Below are 21,517 nucleotides of genomic sequence, written 5' to 3' on the forward strand. Positions count from 1 at the left end.
TTAATTGTATTGTACATATGTTACTCATTAATTACTCATTGCTCATATATTCCTAGAGGCACAAATAGTTATAGAAGCTGGCGTAAAATCAATCATCCATTTTGGTTTTTAAATAACGTTTTTACTAAACAAATTTTTTTAACGAAAAAAAAAAAAATTGTGAGTATTTACTTAATTGATTTGCATGACGAGCGTTGTTCTCCTTGCCGTGGGGATGAGGCTTAAGTGGTGGTTCGACCCCCATATCATGGGGACCAACCAAACGCGAACTAAGAGGGAAGATCCATATGAGGATTGGCTAGCCATCCATCCGCTTTACGGCAAAATTGGTCGGCATCGAATCACCATATGAAGATCCCCTGTCAATCCTAAACCCCCATCATCCCATCATCTACTCTCTTCACCCCCCTAACCCAAGGTGTCATGCGACCCGCGCCTATTGGGTGGTTTGCAGTCAGGGGGTTTTCTGTCCGACTGTACTTCTACGGAGCTACCTCGATACCGGGTCACCTCGGGGTATAACCATGACCTTGCCGTGGTATGGGGCGCTGCCACGGTCGCTCATATTATGTTTCCCCTTCACCATGTCTGCCACGATGGGCGGTGATCGTACGAAACAGACAAGCAGTCCCTAAATGCAAAGGAAGCTGTAGCTTCCACCCCCAAATCTGGATCAAACCAGATTTCTACTAGTGCGACGGAAGCTGGGATAATCAAGCCTGGTGAAAGTGTCAGTACATCCAAGCCCTTCACGGCTAGCCCATTTCGTACGGTGGAAGCTGGCTTTGAGGCAAACCTGGCAACATCGGGAGTGGCGGTACAAACAATGAACCTCTGGCCAAGGAGTCAATTTCCTATACTACCAATACCGGGACTAGCCCTGGTAAAGGTGGTAAAATTTAGTCTGAAACGACTGATACCTCTGCAGTGGCAGAACCTGCATGGCATGGCTACAAGGGGAGACGTGCTGCCTTCAGGCTACTGGAGCGCTTAAAAACGAGTCCAGAGAGGGAGTGGTCTGTCAAACAGAAGCACTCATTTAGCTGGGCGACAAGGGTAACAGAGGAGTCCCCTCGGGGCTCTGAACCGGACTCAAAACGTCAGTTGTCGGACGACCCACCCAGCAACCCCAGCACGTTAAAGAAGCCTCGAAACACCAAGACTCCTCCAGCTACATACAGCGAAGCTGTCAGAGGCCAACAGCTATGGGCGGTGGTTGATAAAAGCAACCCTGACGGCACTATTTCGCCTAACCATTGGAAGAAAGTGGAAGCCAGCCGTTTTCTTCCAAACTCTGAAGGAGAATTCTGGTCCAGCTCTTTTCTGTCGCGATAGTGGAAGGCATCTGAGCCACGTGAAGCTTAGCGCCGATCAGAGATCAACTGATCTTATCAAAATAGCCATTTCAAAGATCGGCGAAGTATAGCCTGGGTGTAAACTCGAGGTAATTTCAAGGGATGCCATCCCCAGTTTACCAAGAGCTAGGGCCTGAAAGCTTGGCGATCTCAAGGGTGAGTACCGAAGCGCTACTTTCGTAGCCTGCAAGGGTTCGGTAGATGCACTGAGGGTCTATAATAAAGACAAGACGTCTAATTTTAAGGACCCGGTTGGAGCTGAGATAGGTCTCATGGTGGAATCTGTCTCCAGTCCTAACACTGCTACAGCGCTACGAAAGGCATCTGCTGACGGCAGTATCTCTTCCTTGTTAGATAGAGTACTTGATACTACTCTCACTGATGAGGAAGAGCTACTGGCGTCAGACTCAGATGATCCTAACAAAACGCTGGTGGAGAGGAAGCCCAGTAACCATGATGTTGCGGGTTCTTCAAATTAACCTTCACCACTCAAAGATTGCGTCCGTCAACCTCATAATCCACATGGCCAAAGGTGGACATCATATTGTCCTCATTCAAGAACCATGGGTATCATGGGTATCATATGGACTTGTGTACGGACTAAGGACTCAAAAATATAACCTGATGTATGATCGTAACAAAGGTAATCCTAGACCGTGCGTACTAATAAGAAAAGGGATAAATGCTTTCATGATCCCTAATTACAGCGACACCTATCAATTGACCATTAGCCTGGGGTCGGGAAATGAACGGATGTGGCTATCTTCCTGTTACCTCGCACATGATCATGAGGATCTACCGAGATTAATATTCAAAGATCTGGTAGCGCAGGCGCAGAAGCTAATTATTGGTGCGGATATAAATGCGCATCACGAGATATGGGGCAGCACTGATACTAACGCTAGAGGTGAGTGTCTCTTTGATTATCTGATAGGAGCTAAACTACATATTTGCAATAAAGTTAATAAACCTACTTTTGTCATTAGTAATAGACAGGAAGTGTTAGACGCTACTTTTGCTTTTGACTCCGTTATGAACAGAACTAGGAACTGGAAAGTTTTGGAAGAACATTCCATCTCTGATCATAGATATATCTCGTTTGAGGTTAGTAAAACTCTACCGAAACCTAAGCCTGGTAGAAATATCAGGAGAACAGACTAGGAAAAGTATGTAGATTGTATCGTGGTTATCCTAGGAACATGTCCATCTGTGGTACCACAAAGCATAGAAGGACTAGAAAATTTGGTGGATAAGATTACATACAACATGAAAGGGGTAAACTCAAGCCTAAGTGGTGGACGGTTGAACTAAACAAGCTTCAAAAAACAAGCCGAAGCGGTTTTAATGAGGCAAAGAAAACACGACTCGCAGAAGATTGGAAAGGCTATAAAGATGCTCTGAGAATCTATAAGAAGGAAATCAGAAATGCCCGAAGGCAATCTTGGAAATCCTTTTGTGAAGAGGTTGAGGGGGCAACTGAGAGCTCCAGACTTTGTAAGATTTTTGCGGGAAGTCCTCAAAATTGGGATCTGTTACAGAAAAGTGATGGTACTTTCACTTCAACCAGTAAAGGGCCTTTAGAACTTTTACTCCACACTCATTTTCTAGGCTGCTCAGACATTACTGTTCATGACATGGAAGATACAGTGCACTGTCGTGAAGTCAGAATAAACGCTATATCTGAGGATCGACTCTTATGGGCGATTGGAAGTTTCAAAGCTTTTAAATCACCGGGTCCAGATGGTATTTAACTAGTGGAACTGCAAAAGGCCGCCGGATATCTAACACACTGGCTACTAGCAATCTTTAAAAGTTGCTTTATGTACGGTCATATACCTCTTAAGTGGAGACAAGTCAAACTTGTTTTCATTCCAAAAGCTGGTAGAAACTCACATACCCATCCACCTACTCCCATAGCTAATACTTCAATATGAAAAAAATTACGAGCAGAGTATTCTAAAACTTTTGCATAAAATTTGATGTGCAACAGTGATTTTTTTGACGTGATAACGTCTTATAATTCGATGTAGCCGGCTGCACGCACCAAAAAATGCGTCGTTATCTTGCGCATGCGGCGTACCTTGCTTGAATTGCATGTTATGTTATGTTATGTTATGTTATGTTATGTTATGTTATGTTATGATATGTTATGTTATGTTATGTTATGTTATGTTATGTTATTTTATGTTATGTTAAGTTGTGTTGTGTTGTGTTGTGTTGTGTTATGTTATGTTATGTTATGTTATGTTATGTTATGTTATGTTATGTTATGTTATGTTATGTTATGTTATGTTATGTTATGTTATGTTATGTTATGTTATGTTATGTTATGTTATGTTATGTTATGTTATGTTATGTTATGTTATGTTATGTTATGTTGTATTATGTTAAGTTAGGGAGGTTGAATTAGTTTTAAAGGTCTTTTTCGAAGATTTGGGGCTTTATTGTGAAAAAACGGTACAAAATATTTTATTTGAAGTATTGGCCATCGCTAGCTACAACTTTCGCCCATCTTTCGGGCAATTTCCGGATGCCGTTTCTCCAAAATTCTGGCCGCTGCTTGGCTATCCATGACTCAACCCATATTTTGGTAGCCTCGTACGAGGAGAACCGCTGGTCCGCCAAATGGAGACTCATATTAAATGGATGCCGGCATAGAAAACAGGTCTGTAAACATAATTCTAATAAAATGTTTGTTAAATATTATTAATTAGGAATTCATTTTAGAGAAAAAAGCGTGTGTCCATAAACGTTTTGTCCTCATATTACTTATTATAAAATGTATTGGGAGGTTGAATTAGTTTTAAAGGTTTTTTTCGAAGATTTGGGGCTTTCTTGTGAAAAAACGGTACAAAATATTTTATTTGAAGTATTGGCCATCGCTAGCTACAACTTTCGCCCATCTTTCGGGCAATTTCCGGATGCCGTTTCTCCAAAATTCTGGCCGCTGCTTGGCTATCCATGACTCAACCCATATTTTGGTAGCCTCGTACGAGGAGAACCGCTGGTCCGCCAAATCGAGACTCATATGCCGGAACAAATGATAATCGGAGGGAGCTATGTCTGGACTATACGGCGGGTGGGGTAACACTTCCCAGCCAAGCGTTCCAAGGTATTTTTTGACAGGTTGAGCAACATGCGGCCGAGCGTTGTCATGTTGCAAAATAACCTTGTCGTGCCTTTTTACCGTTTCCGGCCGTTTTTCTTTCAATGCCCAGCTTAAACGCATCAATTGCAGTCGGTAACGATCCCCCGTGATTGTTTCGCCCGGTTGGAGCAGCTCAAAATATACGACGCCGACCTGATCCCACCAAATGCAGAGCATGATTTTCTTGCCGTGAATATTCTGCTTGGCCGTCGACGTTGATGCGTGGCCGGGCAAACCCCATGATTTTTTGCGTTTTGGGTTATCGTAGTGGATCCATTTTTCGTTGCCAGTCACCACCCGATGCAAAAAACCCTTCCGATTTTGTCGCTCGATCAGCAATTCGCACGTAAAAAATCGCCGTTCGACGTCGCGCAGCTTCAACTCGTACGGGACCCAATGTCCTTGCTTTTGGATCATTCCCATCGCTTTTAGACGCTTGCAAACGGTTGATTTATCAACGCCCAATGATTCAGCAAGCTCTTCTTGGGTTTGGCACGAGTCCTCGTTTACCAATTCCCCCAATTCCGCGTCCTCGAACTTTTTGGGCTGGCCAAGACGCTCCTTGTCTTCGGTGTGAAAATCACCACTTTTGAATCGTCGAAACCAGTACTCACATGTTGAAATCGACGGAGTATGGTCTGGGTAGGCTTCCTGCAGCAATTCACGGGCTTGGGCTGTATTTTTTTTCAAATTGAAGCAGAAAAGCAAAGCTTCCCGCAAATTGCGTTTCGACGGCACGAAAGTTGACATACTCGGAGCACGAAAACACTGCGTTGTTTATACTTCAGCGAAATGACAGATACTGATAAACAAAGCCTAGGGATGAGGCTTTGTCATGAATATATATTCAGTATTGCCAACGCGATAAAGTGATAAATAGCGCCATCTGTGTGTCACCTTTAAAACTAACTCAACCTCCCATGTTATGTTATGTCATGTTATGTTGTGTTATGTTTTGTTATATTTCGGTTTGTTTTTTTTTTTTTTTTTTTTTTATCCGTCAATATAGATGGCATGCACGATTCATACTGATCGCTAAGGGTGCACCTCATTCGGGACCACGCACAGTCAGTATTACTACTAAACTGGACTTGCGAAACAGTACACCTACGTACTAAACCCTAACTCCGACTTCTGTAGCTTTAGTTTGCCCTGCGGTACCGCCGTTTAAGCATTGCATCGCAGGGCCAAGCTAGCCATTATGGCTCTTCACTTATATCTCTCTCTCCGTCTACCCTTCATTATTTCTTTGTCTTCTTTCTTTACTGCGTTCCCATTCCTTTTTTCGCAGTTCCTGTAACGCATTTGCGGACCATTCTCTCATCTTGGCCCACACCAACTTCGACCGCAGCATGTGATCTACAATGTTGCCTGGGGTTATTTTTTCTTTTATGATTTCTTCAATGCACATTCTCTCAGATGCGTATCTCGGACAGGAGAAGAACACATGTTCCACGTTCTCACTACCGTTGCCGCAGAGCGAGCAGTCAGCTGCGTCCTCGTGGCCGAGTCTTTGGAGATACTCTCTATAGCATCCATGCCCCGTCAGGAACTGTGTGAGGTAGTAATCTGTGTCACCATGTCCTCTCTCAACCCAAGCCTGTACGCTTCTGATAAGCTTATGCGTCCATCTTCCTTTTGTCGCTAGGTCCCAGCGATTTTGCCACTCAGTTATGCTCCCCAGTCTTTCTTCTTTACGCTCTTCCGCCGTTAATCTCCTGTTTAGGCTTTTGGCTTTGTCGTAGACTCTACCCAGTTCAGAGGCCATTATATCTGGTGGCATGATACCCGATATGACACATACTGCTTCAAACGACACTGTCCTGAAGGCACAGGCAACTCTAAGGGAAATAAGTCTAAAAACTATTTCCGCCTTCTTCGCGTATGTTTTCTGTATCAGGGCTTTACCCCATATGGGTGCTGTATACATGAGTGTAGACTGGGTAACTTTAGCCAGGAGCGCTCTTCTACTCTGAGTGGGACCACCGATGTTGGCCATGATTCTTGACAGTGCCGCCGTCACCATGGCTGCCTTTCCGCATGCTTTTTTAATGTGCTCCTTGAAGCTTAGTCGAGCATCGATCATTACACCCAAATATCGTAGTGCCGCTTGTGTTGTGACGTTAAACCCATCAATGTTTAGTGTGGTCGTTTCTAACTTTTTTCTACTCGTAATGAGAACTGCTTCTGTTTTTTGCCCTGCTAGCTGTAGTTTAACCGCCGTTAGCCATTGTTTGACCTTCGTTGTGGCCTCGCTGCAGATACTCTGAATCTGAGGGATTGTTTTGGCGACTATGGTTAACGCAATGTCGTCTGCGTATCCTATTATTTGCACTTTCCTCGGCATTGGGAGTTGCAGTACTCCATCATATAGTACATTCCATAGGATCGGGCCCAGCACAGATCCCTGCGGTACTCCGCCCGTCACTGCATATCTCTTAGGGCCTTCATCTGTATTGTACAAAAGTACTCTTTCCGACAGATAACTGTTTATAACCCGTACTAAGTATGCTGGGGTTTTTTTTCCTTCAAGAGCCTTTATAATATGTGGCCAGTATGCCGAGTTGAAGGCGTTCTTGACATCCAGAGTGACAACTGCACAGTATTCTTTATCACCATGCATCCACCTGTCACCCTCAATAGCCTTACTTGCAATGTTTGTCACCCTCCTGACGGCATCGATGGTTGAACGACCTTTTCGGAAACCAAACTGATGTTCGGATAGTTCAGCCGGCGCTTTCTCCAGCTGCTGTTCCAGGCGCGTGCAGATTAGTTTCTCCAAGATTTTACCCATAGTATCTATCATGCAGAGTGGCCGATAAGAACTTGGGTCACCCGCTGGCTTATTTGGTTTCTGAAGTAGGACCAGTTGTTGTTTCTTCCATACTTTCGGAAGCGTGCCTTCATTTATACACTTGGTGAAGTGTTCTGCAAATGGCTTTGTGTTGCGCCTGATAGCGATCTTCAGCGCCTTGTTCGGAATTCCGTCTATTTCCGTATATTTTGGTTTTTTTTTTTTTTTTTTTTTTTTTTTTTATGGAGGTGGCACAAAGCATTGAAAGCCGAAAAGTGTGGGACTTGCCTTTCGACTCACCCACTAAAAACCCACCCCAGCTCCGTTTCCCTCCCACCGCGGGACAACCGTTAGGCATGACTTCGCGGGAGGGGGAGCGGCCTATTGCCAATTCTTGAAAATTTGCGCTGTGTTGTTCAGCGACGTCAACCGTCAAGTATCACTTGACGGGAAGGGGAACGGCCTATTGCCTCTTCATGAAGATCTGCGCTGTTGTTCAGCGCGACGCAGTTTGGAGATTACTATTTTTGCCATATTACATACAGCGGACCAATGTTCTTCTGCCTCTAACATAATATCGACTAGGTTATCAGCCGAAATTGGCTTCCCCACCCTAGTGCTTAATTCCTCCCTTTCGAACACAAATCGCGGACAGACAAAGAAAACATGTTCTGCGTCTTCTACAGCTGGTGCACAGTGAGAACAGTACGGGTCGTCTTCGTGCTTAAACCTATATAGATAGGATTTAAAACACCCATGTCCCGTCAGTATTTGGGTCAGATGGTAGTCTAACTGTCCATGCTTACGGCTAACCCATTTGGCTATTAAGGGAATCAGACGGTACGTCCAGCGTCCGTTCAGGGACGAGCTCCAACTTCCCTGCCATGAACGCAAGCTACGCTCTCTTGCTTCCTTGCGTATTGTCTGTCGTTCTGAAGTAGCTTTGTTTTGGTAAACTTCAGCGTACTCTTTTGCCATTAAATTTATTGGGAGTAGTCCTGCAATAACCATAATGGTGTCTTCTGATACCGTTCGAAACGCGCAGCACACTCTGAGGGCACTCAGTCGATACACTGATTTCATACAACTCACATATGAGCTGCAATTAGTTGCTTCCGCCCATGCTGGAGCTGCATACAGCAAAATCGATGAGACCACGGTATTAAGTAGTCTCCTACGGTTTTGCCTAGGGCCTCTAGTGTTCATCATTATGCGCGTCAGTGCTGTTACTGCCTCTGCCGCTTTGCTGCTTGCGTATGATAGGTGATCTCTAAAGTTCAGCCTATGGTCGATTAATACGCCCAGGTATTTAATGAACGGTTTCGATCCTATGGTATTTTCGCCCACCATTATATTTGCCGACTCTACCTTCTTCCTGCTGCTAATGAGCACTACTTCCGTCTTATGATCCGCGAGAGTTAGACCATTCTTGCGCAGCCATTCTTTTACCACGCCGACAGCCTGGTTGCAAGTTGCTTCTGCTTGCTGTAGTACTTTAGCTACGACCACAACAGCGATATCGTCAGCAAGCCCTATAATTTTGGACCCTGGGGGTAAACTGAGACGTAAGACTCCGTCGTACATAATATTCCACAGCAAGGGGCCTAGGACTGAGCCTTGTGGAACTCTGCCAGTTATTTTATACTCCCTAACACCCGCATCGGTATTATAGCGAAGGGTTCTGTCAGTGAAATAACTGAGTATAATCTTTCGTATATACGTTGGAACCTGGAAGCAATCAAGCGCCGTCAGAATCTGGTTCCAGTTCGCGGTATTGAAGGCATTCTTTACGTCTAGCGTTGCCATTAGGCAGTATTCCTTGCTACCGTATAACCACCGAGTTCCTTCGATTGCCTTCTGGGCAATGCTTTTAACCGCAACTACAGCATCTGTGGTTGAGCGAGCCTTGCGGAATCCGAATTGCGAGGATGATAGACCGCCTGCGTCATCAATGGCAGCCTCCAGACGATTAGCGATCAACCGTTCTAGAATTTTACCTGCGGTGTCGAGCATGCAAAGGGGGCGGTAGCCGGTAGGATCTTGCGCTGGTTTAGATCCTTTTGGAATCAGCACCAGTTTCTGTAGCTTCCACTGTGTTGGAAATGTGCCTTCTTTTAGACATGTATTGTAGAGATCTACAAAAATGTCGGTATGGCTTCGAATTGCCACTTTTAATGCCTCGTTGGGGACTCCGTCTGGGCCAGGAGCTTTATTGTTTTTGATCCGTTTAGTGATCATCAGGAGCTCATCTTTGTCTGTCAACTGCATATTTTGGTCCCCCTCACAACATTTTTCCGAATCAACGGCTCGGAGGGCATCTTGTGCTGGGAACAATGTTTCAACTACATTACGCAGTGTGGCCGGGCACGTTGTTGGGAGTGGCTTGAAAACTTTCAGTTTTTTCATGACTAGCCTATACCCGAGTCCCCAAGGGTTACTATCGACTTCGTCACATAGTTGGAGGAAACATTGTCGTTTACTCCCTTTAATTGCCTTTTTCAGGGCCTTCCTTTTTTGCTTATACTGAAGCTGGTTCCCTTGGAAACTGTGCGTGCCCCTAGAACGTTGATAAACTCGCCTTGCTCTGTTGCACTCGCTACGCAATTCCGCAATCTCCGCTGTCCACCAGTAAACGGGTTCACTATTATGCCTGTTAGGCCTTGTTTTAGACATGGCAGCGTCGCATGCTTTTGTTAGGTGCTTCATAGTTTGTGTAGCCTTATCAGTTGCATCACCAGTGAGTGTTACATCTGCCAGCATGACTTCGATTACTTCGGCCTCCATTGAGTCGACCCTGTATCTCGCGTCGTATGTATATGGTACCTTTGATGCGTCATGTTTCTTTATTTCGCAGATTATCGCGAGATGGTCACTCCGGGTATAATGCTGGCTAACAAACCATTTCGTCGAGCGAGCAAGGTTGGGACTCATGAAGGTAAGGTCTATTATCGATCCCGTTCCTGCCTTTTGGAATGTCTGCTGGTTCCCTGTGTTCATAAGGACTATGTCTAACATGGCGAAAGTTTCCAAGAGGGCTTGACCTCTTGGACTTGTTCGCGGGCATCCCCAGTTCACAGCCCAAGCGTTAAAATCACCAGCTACGACCACAGGTTTATGGTCTTTAATATCTTGGGCGAGATTCTCTAGGATGCTGGTAGCTTCAGTCAGAGTTAAGCTGGGTGGTAGGTAGCAGCTATAGACGTGTGTTTTCCCAATACGCGCTCGTACAAATCCGCGAGCTGCCTTCACGCTCATAAGTCGGGAGCTATTTGCCCCACAGTTCCAGATTGACGACTTGCCAGTAATATCAGAGGCCCAGCCATTGCCTTCTAGGTGTTTATAGGGTTCACTGAGTACAGCAACGTCTATTTTGTGTTCCCGTATAGACTGCGTGAGTAGGTCTTGCGCGCTTTCGCAGTGGTTAAGGTTTAGTTGTAAGATCTTCATTTCTGTCGTATTTCTTTCAGAGCTCTCTGGTACTCTGGGCACTTACTGCTGGTCATCGCATGTCCTGTGTCACTTACATTTTTCTTCTTGCATATAATGCAGTTTGCTGTTTGTGTGCAATTTTTGGCCTGATGATCTTTGTTGCCGCATTTAAAGCAGACGCTAGTGTAGTCAGCTGGGCTTTTGCAACTTCCTGCCACATGCCCATATTCCATACATTTGAAGCATCTTTTTGGTTCTATTTTCTCTCGTATGCGACAAATTACAAGGCCTATTCGAATTTTGTTTGCTTCAAGCAGCTTGGTAGCGGTCTCCGGCGTTACTCTTAGTGTCGCTGTTTGTGTGCCTCCATATGCTTTTCGTAGGCCCAGAATCGCTGAGGCAGGTACGTCAAGTTCCTTGAACTGTTTTGTTATCACCTCATGTACTTCTTCTTTCGTGGTGATTTCATCAAGGTCTCGTATTTCCACTTGCCGCAGCTCCGTTAGATCCCTGACTTCTACCGCTTCTCCTAAAGCCGCCTTAACAGCTTTATGGATTTTCAGGGTGTTTGGGTCAGATGGTTTTGCCAGCACCAAAAGTAACTCTCCTTTGGCAGTTTTTTTGACCCCTTGAATGTCATTATTCAGCTCCTTTAGGTTTGGCTCTGACTTAACCCGCTTCAAGATTTCCGCATACGATATGCTGCCAACGCTTTTTACTACTATGGCATCCTTTCGCGGTGGCCTCTGCCGTTTTCGAATTTTCCTTGCATCGTTTCTTTCTGTCTTTTCATCTGATTTGGGTGTATTTTGCGTTAAATCCTTCCGGGTTTTCTGGGATTTTACCATTTCCCATTTTTCGGTTGCAACACGCTCTGTTCTCAAAGCTTCAACGCGGTTATTTTTGTTTCTTTTAGCAGGACTGTTCCTTGCAGCGGCGTTGTCGATAGCCCTTTTTGGCGTAGAATCTATACGCTTAATAAGAGGTGAAGTTTGGGTACATCCATCTTTGACAGTAGATGGTTCACTATGCGCCCCTCTTATCGCCAGGTTTTCCGGAGTTAGGATAGATCCCTCCAGTTTCTTGTGTAGGTCCGTTATGTACGTGACCAAATCTCGCATTGGTTGGTTTATGTTCCTCTTCGGAAGCTCCATCATTTCGGCTAGTTCTTTGACCTTATCGCCGATGGCTCGATATATTTCTTCGGCCGTCATTGCTTTCGTGAAGCCAAAGTGCTGCATGCACGGTGATGCCGACCTGGTTCTTTCCGTGCCTGGTGGTGAATATGCCAACCTTGAGCTCCGTTGGAACGGGTTTTTGAGCAATTCACCGCTGCCGTTATTGCCATTTGCAATAGTTGTTGTTACTTTTGTTACAACTTCCCTTCCTTCCGTGGTTTGTTTTAATAATTGGTTTGAAGACATTTCTAGTTATTTGGGCCCCAACTCATAAGTCGTTATCCATATCCTGATGCGTAGTCACTTGTAAATGATTCCATGGTTATCTTTGCGAGCAGGGAGGCCATGCGAGGGTTGACAAAAGCTCCTTATGAGAGCTTAAGTTCAGAGCCGAATCAGTGTTAACTAGGAATGTTACATCTAGACCTACGCCGACACTTAATGGCGACAGGATATGGAGCGTTCTTAGAGACTTGCCATCATTTTAACGGGGCGGGGGCAACTGGATTATTAGCCTGGATGCCGTTTCAGCTAGATATCACTCCGCTTACTAGGGAAACAGAATAATACAGTCGTCAGTTCGTGGCAGTATGTCCTAACGTATTCCAGTATTCCATGATTAAGACCTTACTGGGCTCGGTCTTAATGTAGATCGTATTAAATTAACAGCCGCTCCTAACATGGAGGACAGACGCTGACCAGGGAGCCGCCCAATATGAGTCAGTCGCTTCTGGATTTTTGTATTTTTCACCATGCCTTTGCATGATGAGGGGGACACTTATTTTATTAAAGGCGGTGTCGTTTCGCCTTTGTCACAGGAACCTCTTCGGATTTGCTAGCTTTTAGACCGCTTCCTCCGTTTCTGCCGCTCATTGTCGGGGGCTGCTTATTTGTTAGAACTTATTCGCAACTAACCTGCTACTACAGGCCGTCCGGCTATCCGCAACCTGCCGACCCCCACGGTAGCTTAGAGCCCAGCTTAGTCGCCCGATCCCATGGGAGCGCGACCATTCGGTTTGTGTGCATGTGTGTGCGTTATTATGTTTATGTACAAATATATATAATAATAATATTTATATAATGGGTTATTTGTATATATAAATATAAAAGTATAGATAATGATATATACATATATACCGAATTTATAATTAGTGACGAAAAGTTGTTAATAATACCTGTTGTTTTAATGATTTTATTATTAATTTATTATTATATAGGAAGGAAAACATTTATGGTAATATTTACCACATATAAGATATGTTGTATACTAATATATGTATATAAACATGCATACATACATATACTTTGGTCCAATTTTCATAGTCTAATATAAAAATGTCCTATGCCAAAACATACAAACATGCATATGGGTACATATACAATTTCGCGCAATTTTCAAACAAAAAGAGCAAATATTTATACATATATGTAAAGATGCATACAAATCATATGGACATATCAAATGTTCGAATCTACGTGTCTTGAAAAAGTCAAATCGATGATGGTGCCTCTTAGTGTTGTTGACTTATTAACGTCTGAAGCACAGTCGAAATTGAACATATCTTTCATGAATTTCATAAATGTTTCGTCATTTTTCACGCTTGTGTAAATGTAACTTGATCAATTCCATTGCGATTCCATTTACCCCCTTCTCTATATCCATACAAAATATCTATCAAACAAATAAAATTAAAGTTTTCTTTTGAAAAATGCAACCATTCCATCACCGACTTTACAGACAACCTCTTTTTATCCACAATTTATTTGATAAACTTTAGTTTTATGTTTATTCCAGGCTCTGCTGGGCATTTATAGTGATCGAAAATATTCACAATTTTGCTAAATTACAGATTTTTTTTGTACGTAACTTTAATTATCTAGAAAATTGTAGATTTTCTATTCAAAAACTGTCAAAAACCGCATCGCGGTACGAAACTCGAGCTTGTGTGTACGTTTCGCCTGAATGGGCAATGAATAGCTCAACAGAAATTTAGATATCTCAACTGAACTTGGAATACGTGCGCTCTTGGTTCAAGAATGACGGGTGCGAGCAAAATTTAGAAACGTCATCCTGTGAATTTGCGGCTCTAGTTTGTATACAATGACATTTAATGGCATTTCCACCACGCGTTCTTTGTTGTTACTTGCAGCGGCGCGATAAGTGCATTTATTTGATAAGTAAATATAATTTATGACCATTAGTTATAAGCTTTTAAAATTAAACTAAATGGCAGACCGACAAATTATAAATGACCCCTTAACTCACTACTCATAAATATTTGCTATCAATACAAAATTTCGAATAAATCAAAGCTCATGGAATTTCCAAAATTTGATGTATGCTATTGAATTTTCCTATAAAACATAGAGTTGTAGTGTAGCAAACAACAGTTGTTTTCGCAGCACCATGAAGTTCTTAGTAGTTTTCGCTCTCCTTTTGGCTACCACCTACGCCTCTCCGGTACTCTACCAGAGGGATTTGGTTGTTCCCGTATTGGATGACAGTTTGGAAGGACGTATTACCAATGGTCAAACCGCTTCCGCAGGCCAATTCCCATACCAAGTTGGACTTTCATTGAAATTGAGCATTTTTTCGTCGGCATGGTGCGGTGGTTCTTTGATTGGTAACCAATGGGTCCTTACTGCTGCTCACTGTACCGATGGGTAAATAATAAATACCTGCATATATTCTTTATTTAATTTAGTAATTTACTTACGAAGCATATAACTAACTTTACTTTTTATTTATTTATTATACTTCTACAGCGTTTCATCTGTCACCGTCTACTTGGGTGCCACTGTACGTACCTCGGCCGCGGCTACATACACTGTATCCAGCAGCGATATTATCATCCACGCCAGCTGGAATTCCAATACTTTGAAGAACGATATCTCTCTCATCAAAATTCCATCTGTTTCTTACTCCAGCAAAATTCAGCCCGTCGCATTGCCCGCTGTTGCCAGCTCCTACTCTACCTACGCTGGAGAATCTGCCATTGCTTCAGGTTGGGGACTTATCAGCGATTCCGCTACCAGTGTGAATACCAACTTGCAATACGCCACCTTAAGCATTATTACCAACAAGGTCTGTGCCCGCACTTATGGAACTTCGATTGTTGCTTCTTCTAACATTTGCGTAGCCACAACTGGTGGAGTTTCCACTTGCAGCGGTGACTCAGGTGGCCCATTGGTGTTGGCGTCTTCGGGAGTACAGATCGGTTTAACTTCATTCGGTTCTTCAGCTGGCTGCGCTAAGGGTTATCCAGCTGCCTTCACCCGTTTGACCAGCTACCTTGACTGGATCAAGACCAACACTGGCATTTCTTACTAAATCGATTTTGTGAACTCAATGGTATATGAAATAAAATGACTTGCATACTTAAGTATTTGAGCATTTCAATTATTCCACGCTGCAGGGCCCATACCCCGAATATATGTAGCCAGATGTTCTAGTATGAAAATAGTTGTCAGGATTTATTGCAGTGTACATAATAAAATATTTCGTACTAAACACTTATATTGTGGTCAATTTAGGCTCATTTTGAGGACATATTTTTTCGGATATCTTAAATTTGCAGACGTTAAAATTTAAAACTAAATGATGTGTGTGATCTGGTATTTTCCAAGATTAAGGCGAATTAAATAATATCAGTCCCAGAGTCAAAATTAAGAAGGCTGATAACACAGTGGTTGGAAAAATAGTACGACCAGTTGATAGATAGACGTTTGCCCGAACATATGCTGCATACGAGTTGTTCCTTGCTTCCACAAGTAAATGGCAGCTTTCTCGGCTTCGCTAAGCTTTAGCCGTACATTTCTATTTATATTATATTTCGTAAAGGTGTTAGGATATTGATTTTGTCGGTCGTAGACTCGCTAAAGTCTTTGACGACGTCAAAGCTCCACCTCATCGTTTAGTACATATCAAGTGGGTTTATGCAATTAATTTTAAAATAATTGAATTAAAAGAATAACATTTGCGAGCAAAATTACTTAAAAGCTTTTATACAACCTGCATTACCCATGGCAATTCACAACAATGTGTGTCTAATATTTTTATGAGTGACTACATTTCATGTAGTAGGAAACATCATAAAGAATGTAAATCGCATATTTTGCACATTTATATCATTTTCTCAAAACCAAATTGGCCTTTGCTAATGTGTCTTGCACTAAACTACGCCTCTTTGCCACGAAACGGCATTTATGGATGGATTGGCATTCAAAATGAGTTTAGTGAAGCATGTTACGTTTTCCTACATGCAAAACACACAACAGGTAAATGGTATGAAAAAAGAAAAGTAAAATACTCGTATAACTAAAACGAAAGCTAAATACAAATCCAACCTAAAGACTAAAGGGCAAGAAAGCTTGTGGAAAAGTGCCTCATGAGTACAAATGCATTTAAGTACACTCATTCACTCTTGTATGCATATTTACAAACAGAGAGTCGAATTTATCTGAAAATATACATAAGGCATTAAAGAGAACATGAAACTGATCTTCAATACCCAGCTGAGCATATACGTTTACCCTGCAGGAAAATCCACTCGTAACCATTTGTAGGTTAACAGTCAATGTAATGCCCTCTCTCACTTTTACAACTGGTAAACATTACAGAGTCAAGCTTTAGGAAACATTTTTGGTTCCACGCTACATCCCCTTATCCTCTATATCAAAACTAGTACAAAATGCGACAGATTATCTAGTAGGGCATTCTAGATGCTGATGTTGTCGCAATCGCAAAAGTCGATAGAACGGAGTACCCTATTTATAATTGGTTTTACGCGGGGCTATCTGATGATCAGAGGTGAAAATATATCCAGAATATGTTTCAAAAAATATAGTAATTACTTTTAGGATCCTATCTGAATCAGTTACAAATTTGATTTTATGATGCATACAGTAAAATTAAAATTTACTTCTTACTATAAATCAAATATGACAAAAAACGATATTTTGGTTTGACTCAAGGGCTTATATATAGTTAGAAGGGCGAATAAAACAAATTTTCCAGAATTTTGTATGAGAAAACTTTTAAATTTATTGATCTAAAAATTTTTACACATATTTTGTTATCTTTTAACTGTATTTTAAGACTTGGTATTAGTATTCTACCTGTGGACGCTTAAATGATGAAATTTGTCCCCTACAATTGCTAGGAGCCGTATTTTGAGTAAAAATAGTGAAACCTGAAAGAATCTAAATTTATACTTGATTTTTTTTAAAAAACATCTACATATATGCGTCTTTTGGAAGCCCTTTAAAATACTTAAAAACTATCAACAAACAAAGTTGTTTTGAAAAGTTTTTAGTACTGCTTCCTTCAAACCTGTCTGAATACTTTCTGTATTCCACACTCGCAAAATAAGTTATGCCATTTCTCTGCCTTGCTGGCCGGCATTGCTTTAAAACACTCTACTGGTAAGTTATGTTGCCGCTTCCAGAAGTTTTCCAGGTTTGAGCGCTAAAATGGCTTCGCATATTTAATGTTTGCTGGGTGGTCTGCAATCTATTGGGGTTACGCCTTCTTAGCGATATTAATTGATCATTGCCCTCATTATGCAAAATGTTTAATGTCCTCTCAAAGTACGTTTTCCACACGACCAGGTGCTCGTCAACGTCAGTATTATGTATTAAATTTTTCTTTATGTCGAAATATAATATACCAATGAGAATGTTTCTGAAATGTAGAACGTATGTCGATTTTTTTTAATTTAAATTTGTAAAATACCTTTTTGATTTAAAGGTGAATGGTGTGGATGCAGACGACCAAAAAAAAAAAACAGAACTCCGTCTAATGATGTAATTAATGTATTAAAAAAATTTAAGACTAAGGCATGGTTGAAGTACTACTCTGGCACTCGCCGGGTAGCACCAAAGCGCTGTTTTGATACCATTATGAGACCTCCAGCAGACTGAGTGGTTGATGCAATGGAGAAGGTTAATGGCACTGAGGCACATAATTTAAACCAATTTAGGATAGTAGGTTGATTCAGTTTGCAATAAATGCCTCATATATAAAGGGATATATCGTCCCCTTAGTATTAAAATAGCCTATACATTTTTTGATGTTTTGAGAAAATGAATTTCAAACTTTTTGTCGAAAGTAGCTCTCACTCAAATCTAGTTATGTCTGTAAATATTTATTATTTTTTGAATGACGTTTTGACCCACTTTGTGGAACTAGAATTTGAGAAAATTTTGACCACATATAAAATCGACGATGGAGAATCCAAAAATTGCTAAAAAGTTGTCAGTTGTAGATATGTTTATATATTCAACTTATACAAGTACAAGTTATTTTAGTAGCACAATCAACAAAAAAATATTAACATATTATGTAATTAACCCGCCGTTCGTCGGTTGGGGTTAAAAAAAATTCTTCATTTTCAAAGAAGACTAATATTGCATCTTCTTCTACGAATAAACTTACCTACCAGCCTATAACTTCACGTGATGCTATGCTTAGCTATTTTTTTGTGGATTCGCTCAATTATTGCGTCGCTCTAAAAAAACAGTCGTTTTAAATTTCATAGGCTATTTTTTCGCCCCACGCGACGGTTTATTTTACATCTTTCCTTCCACTACTGTTCTGGCAATCAGAAGCTCGTTTTTTGCGGTGGTTATAAGAGGAAATTATTGATTTTTACAAACTTATTAAAGGTGGTGTTGGCATTGTTGAGGACTGCAATCTAATCAGTAGCCCGCTCTTGCTCCATGTAGCCACTTCTTTATTCTTTTCAATGCTCTATATTTGTTGTGGTCAGAATTGGAGAACATGGCCTGTCGAAAACCGAAGATTTGGAGAGTCTCTTACAATCTTTGGTTTGAGCAGCGACATTAATATCCATGGAAATCGTGCGAGCTGCAATAGCTAAATGACCTAAAAGTTTGAAGGCTTGTGTAAGAGCAAATGAAAATTTAAAATAGTGGAGTTTTTTCTTTTGTTTTTTTTTTGTTTTTTGGTTTTTGTTTTTGTATTATTTACATGATTAAATGAAACTTACTTTATTAAAAAAAAGTATTAAAATTTCGTATCTATAACGGTCTTAACTTGTTAGAGAACTTATGACAGTACTAAGTATATAAAATAGGGTTTACATAGGTACTTATGTCTTTATACATAACATATAATCTTTTGAGTACACGTGCGCTTGGTTGCTTTCATTGTTGGTGTTTTTAGTCTACGGAAGTTATTGTTGATAAAGTAGATTTTGGTGACGATGGTGCAGGTCATAATGTCGTTGGTTAATGGTAGGTGGTGTTGTTATAGATGGTGTAGCCATTTCAAGTACCGTTCCACTTGTGGCCGCTGCCGGGGACATCAGTACATAGGGTACGGTCGATGGACTTCTCTACTTCGGTCAATATTGAGTGTTGGAATGGACCGCCGCTCGCGACACTTAAATTTCTTTGCTTGTCAGCTACTTCCGTTTAGTTCGAATTTTCAACTCAGCCCAAATTTATGAATAAAATCGTACAAAGAATTTCGCATTTGGGTTTCTATGTGGATCTTCATATAGATACATACGAGTACATTTATTAATAAATGACGAATTTGTCACCGAGCTCGTAGCGGGCTCATATTAACCTTTTTCTATTTAATCCCACTTTTTTGTGGAGGTCCAAACGCATTTAATTTAGTGGCCACTTCGTTATAAACACTTCTTGCCATGTTAGGCTTAGCATCCAATTCTCTAACTAGCATCTGACAATAGTTTTTTTAGCACTTTCTTGAAATTCCATATTAAATATAATACAACGGTAGCAAAATTATTTTCGTTTAAACTTGGCATACTTTTCATGGTTTTGCTTGCTATTCGTTATACCCGCGTAAGAATCAACTGTTTTCGCCTGTTAGAGCCATTCAGCCACCTGTTGACTGATTTGCATGTCAAACTCATATACCCGCGTCTCATCACCTGTTATGATGCACTGGTTAAATGTTGGGTCCGAATTTACTTCCTCAAGCATGTATTCAGTCACCTTCTTCCGATGAGTTTTTTGAAAGAAAGTCGACTCTCTATTAACGAGTCGGTCAGCCAATTGATGGTGTAAAATGTTGCGAATTGATTCGGGAGACACGCTAAAGTCACGAGCTCCCTCCCTCAAACTTAAATGATGGTTTTCCAACAACACTTCCTTGACTTTGTCGACGTTTTCATCCGTTGACGACGTTGACGGGCGACCAGATCGGGGCAAATCTTCCACGACTTCTTGGCCCTCTGCGAAAGCCTTATACCACTCGTAGACCCGTGTTTTTGATAAAGCACACCCGCCATAGACTTTTTGCAACATTTTCAATGATTCGGCACACGAAATCCCGTTCAGAACACAAAACTTAAGACAAATTCTTTGTTCGATATTTTTATCCTAAGTGGAAATCGCAGAGTACACCTGCGGTTGACTGATCACGCTCAAACTCTGCGACACTATAGAGAATATTGGTACCAACATTCCAACAGAAAAAATGTGTAACACGCGCTTTTTAAATGAACAATTCCCGATATTTTTTTGACCAAATGTATATAATTTGCGATAATTTGTTTTGTATAATTTATTCCACAATTGCTTTGACTTTTCTGTAAACAAAAATTTTTTCGGATGCGGGGTTGAATCGATTTTCTAAAATGTTTTCAACCAGTGGCATATTAAAGTCATAAATAGGTATATACTGTCGAACAGTGAATTTCATACCGGGTTATCAAAAAATAATAAAACCCATAACCGTGAACCTAAATTCCAGTTTTCAGAGCGGGGGCTTGTGCACTGTAAGGAACATGCAAATTTTGTTAAGAGTTTTCTCCTAGACAATAAAGATATCTACAACTCCACTCATCTGATAACATTTCTTTGTAACCATTATATTTAAAAAGTTGTAGGGAAATTGAAAATTAAGTCAGAAACGCAATAACTTATTTTTTATTGATCTATTAAAAAGAATGTCTTAAAAGCTTTTTTAGAACTTTTTAGTGTAAATTTTGATTATTCATTTTTGCGTGTTTCTGTATAACACCAGTTGTTTTTTGGAACTTCAAAGCGAAGTAAAAATAAATTCACGTTTATCTAATTTTATTAGTCTCTTTTCCACACTATTTACCACGCCAGGCTCTTTCTCAAATAAATAGATACATAAGGTGTGTTAGAGCACAGAGATCCAACAGCTAAGCTTTGGATCCAATAATTTACTATGGTTACATTAATTAGGAGTTCTATGCAGCCTGAATGACCAGGAAATTAAGCATTACACCGAGATACAATATAAAGAATACTTCCTTTTCTCATGCCAGTGGCCGATTTTTGAATGCAAAATCAGCTCATTTATAACTTCAAGATATGTGGAAATTGCAAAAACAAATGTCTGTCCATGGATGTCACTCCTATACGACAGGTGGTCGATTTGCTATCAGACGAACAAATAAATTCTGAAGAGAAATGATGTCTAATCAATCATCATCAATCTAATCATCAGTTAAACCAACAATTACATATTGCAGATTCGGCACTTATACAAAAGTCGCGATAGTAGAGTAGCTGTGGTGAAGCGACATCGAAAGTAAAAAAAACCTACAGAAATTTCGGAAAGCTCAACTAAAGAAGCAAACTGTCG

General features: G+C 41.2%; 1 protein-coding gene across 1 annotated transcript; it reads left to right on the top strand.

Moving 5' to 3' along the window:
- Positions 1-14,273: 14,273 nt before the first annotated feature.
- Positions 14,274-15,287, top strand: LOC128862384 (serine protease 1-like). Its single transcript, XM_054100963.1, has 2 exons — positions 14,274-14,568; positions 14,671-15,287. Exons 1-2 carry the CDS (start codon positions 14,312-14,314, stop codon positions 15,233-15,235), a joined length of 822 nt encoding a protein of 273 aa, XP_053956938.1. The 5' UTR covers positions 14,274-14,311; the 3' UTR covers positions 15,236-15,287.
- The last annotated feature ends 6,230 nt before the right edge of the window (positions 15,288-21,517 follow it).

Source organism: Anastrepha ludens, chromosome 4 (genome assembly GCF_028408465.1).
Source record: "Anastrepha ludens isolate Willacy chromosome 4, idAnaLude1.1, whole genome shotgun sequence".
NCBI lineage: Eukaryota > Metazoa > Arthropoda > Insecta > Diptera > Tephritidae > Anastrepha > Anastrepha ludens.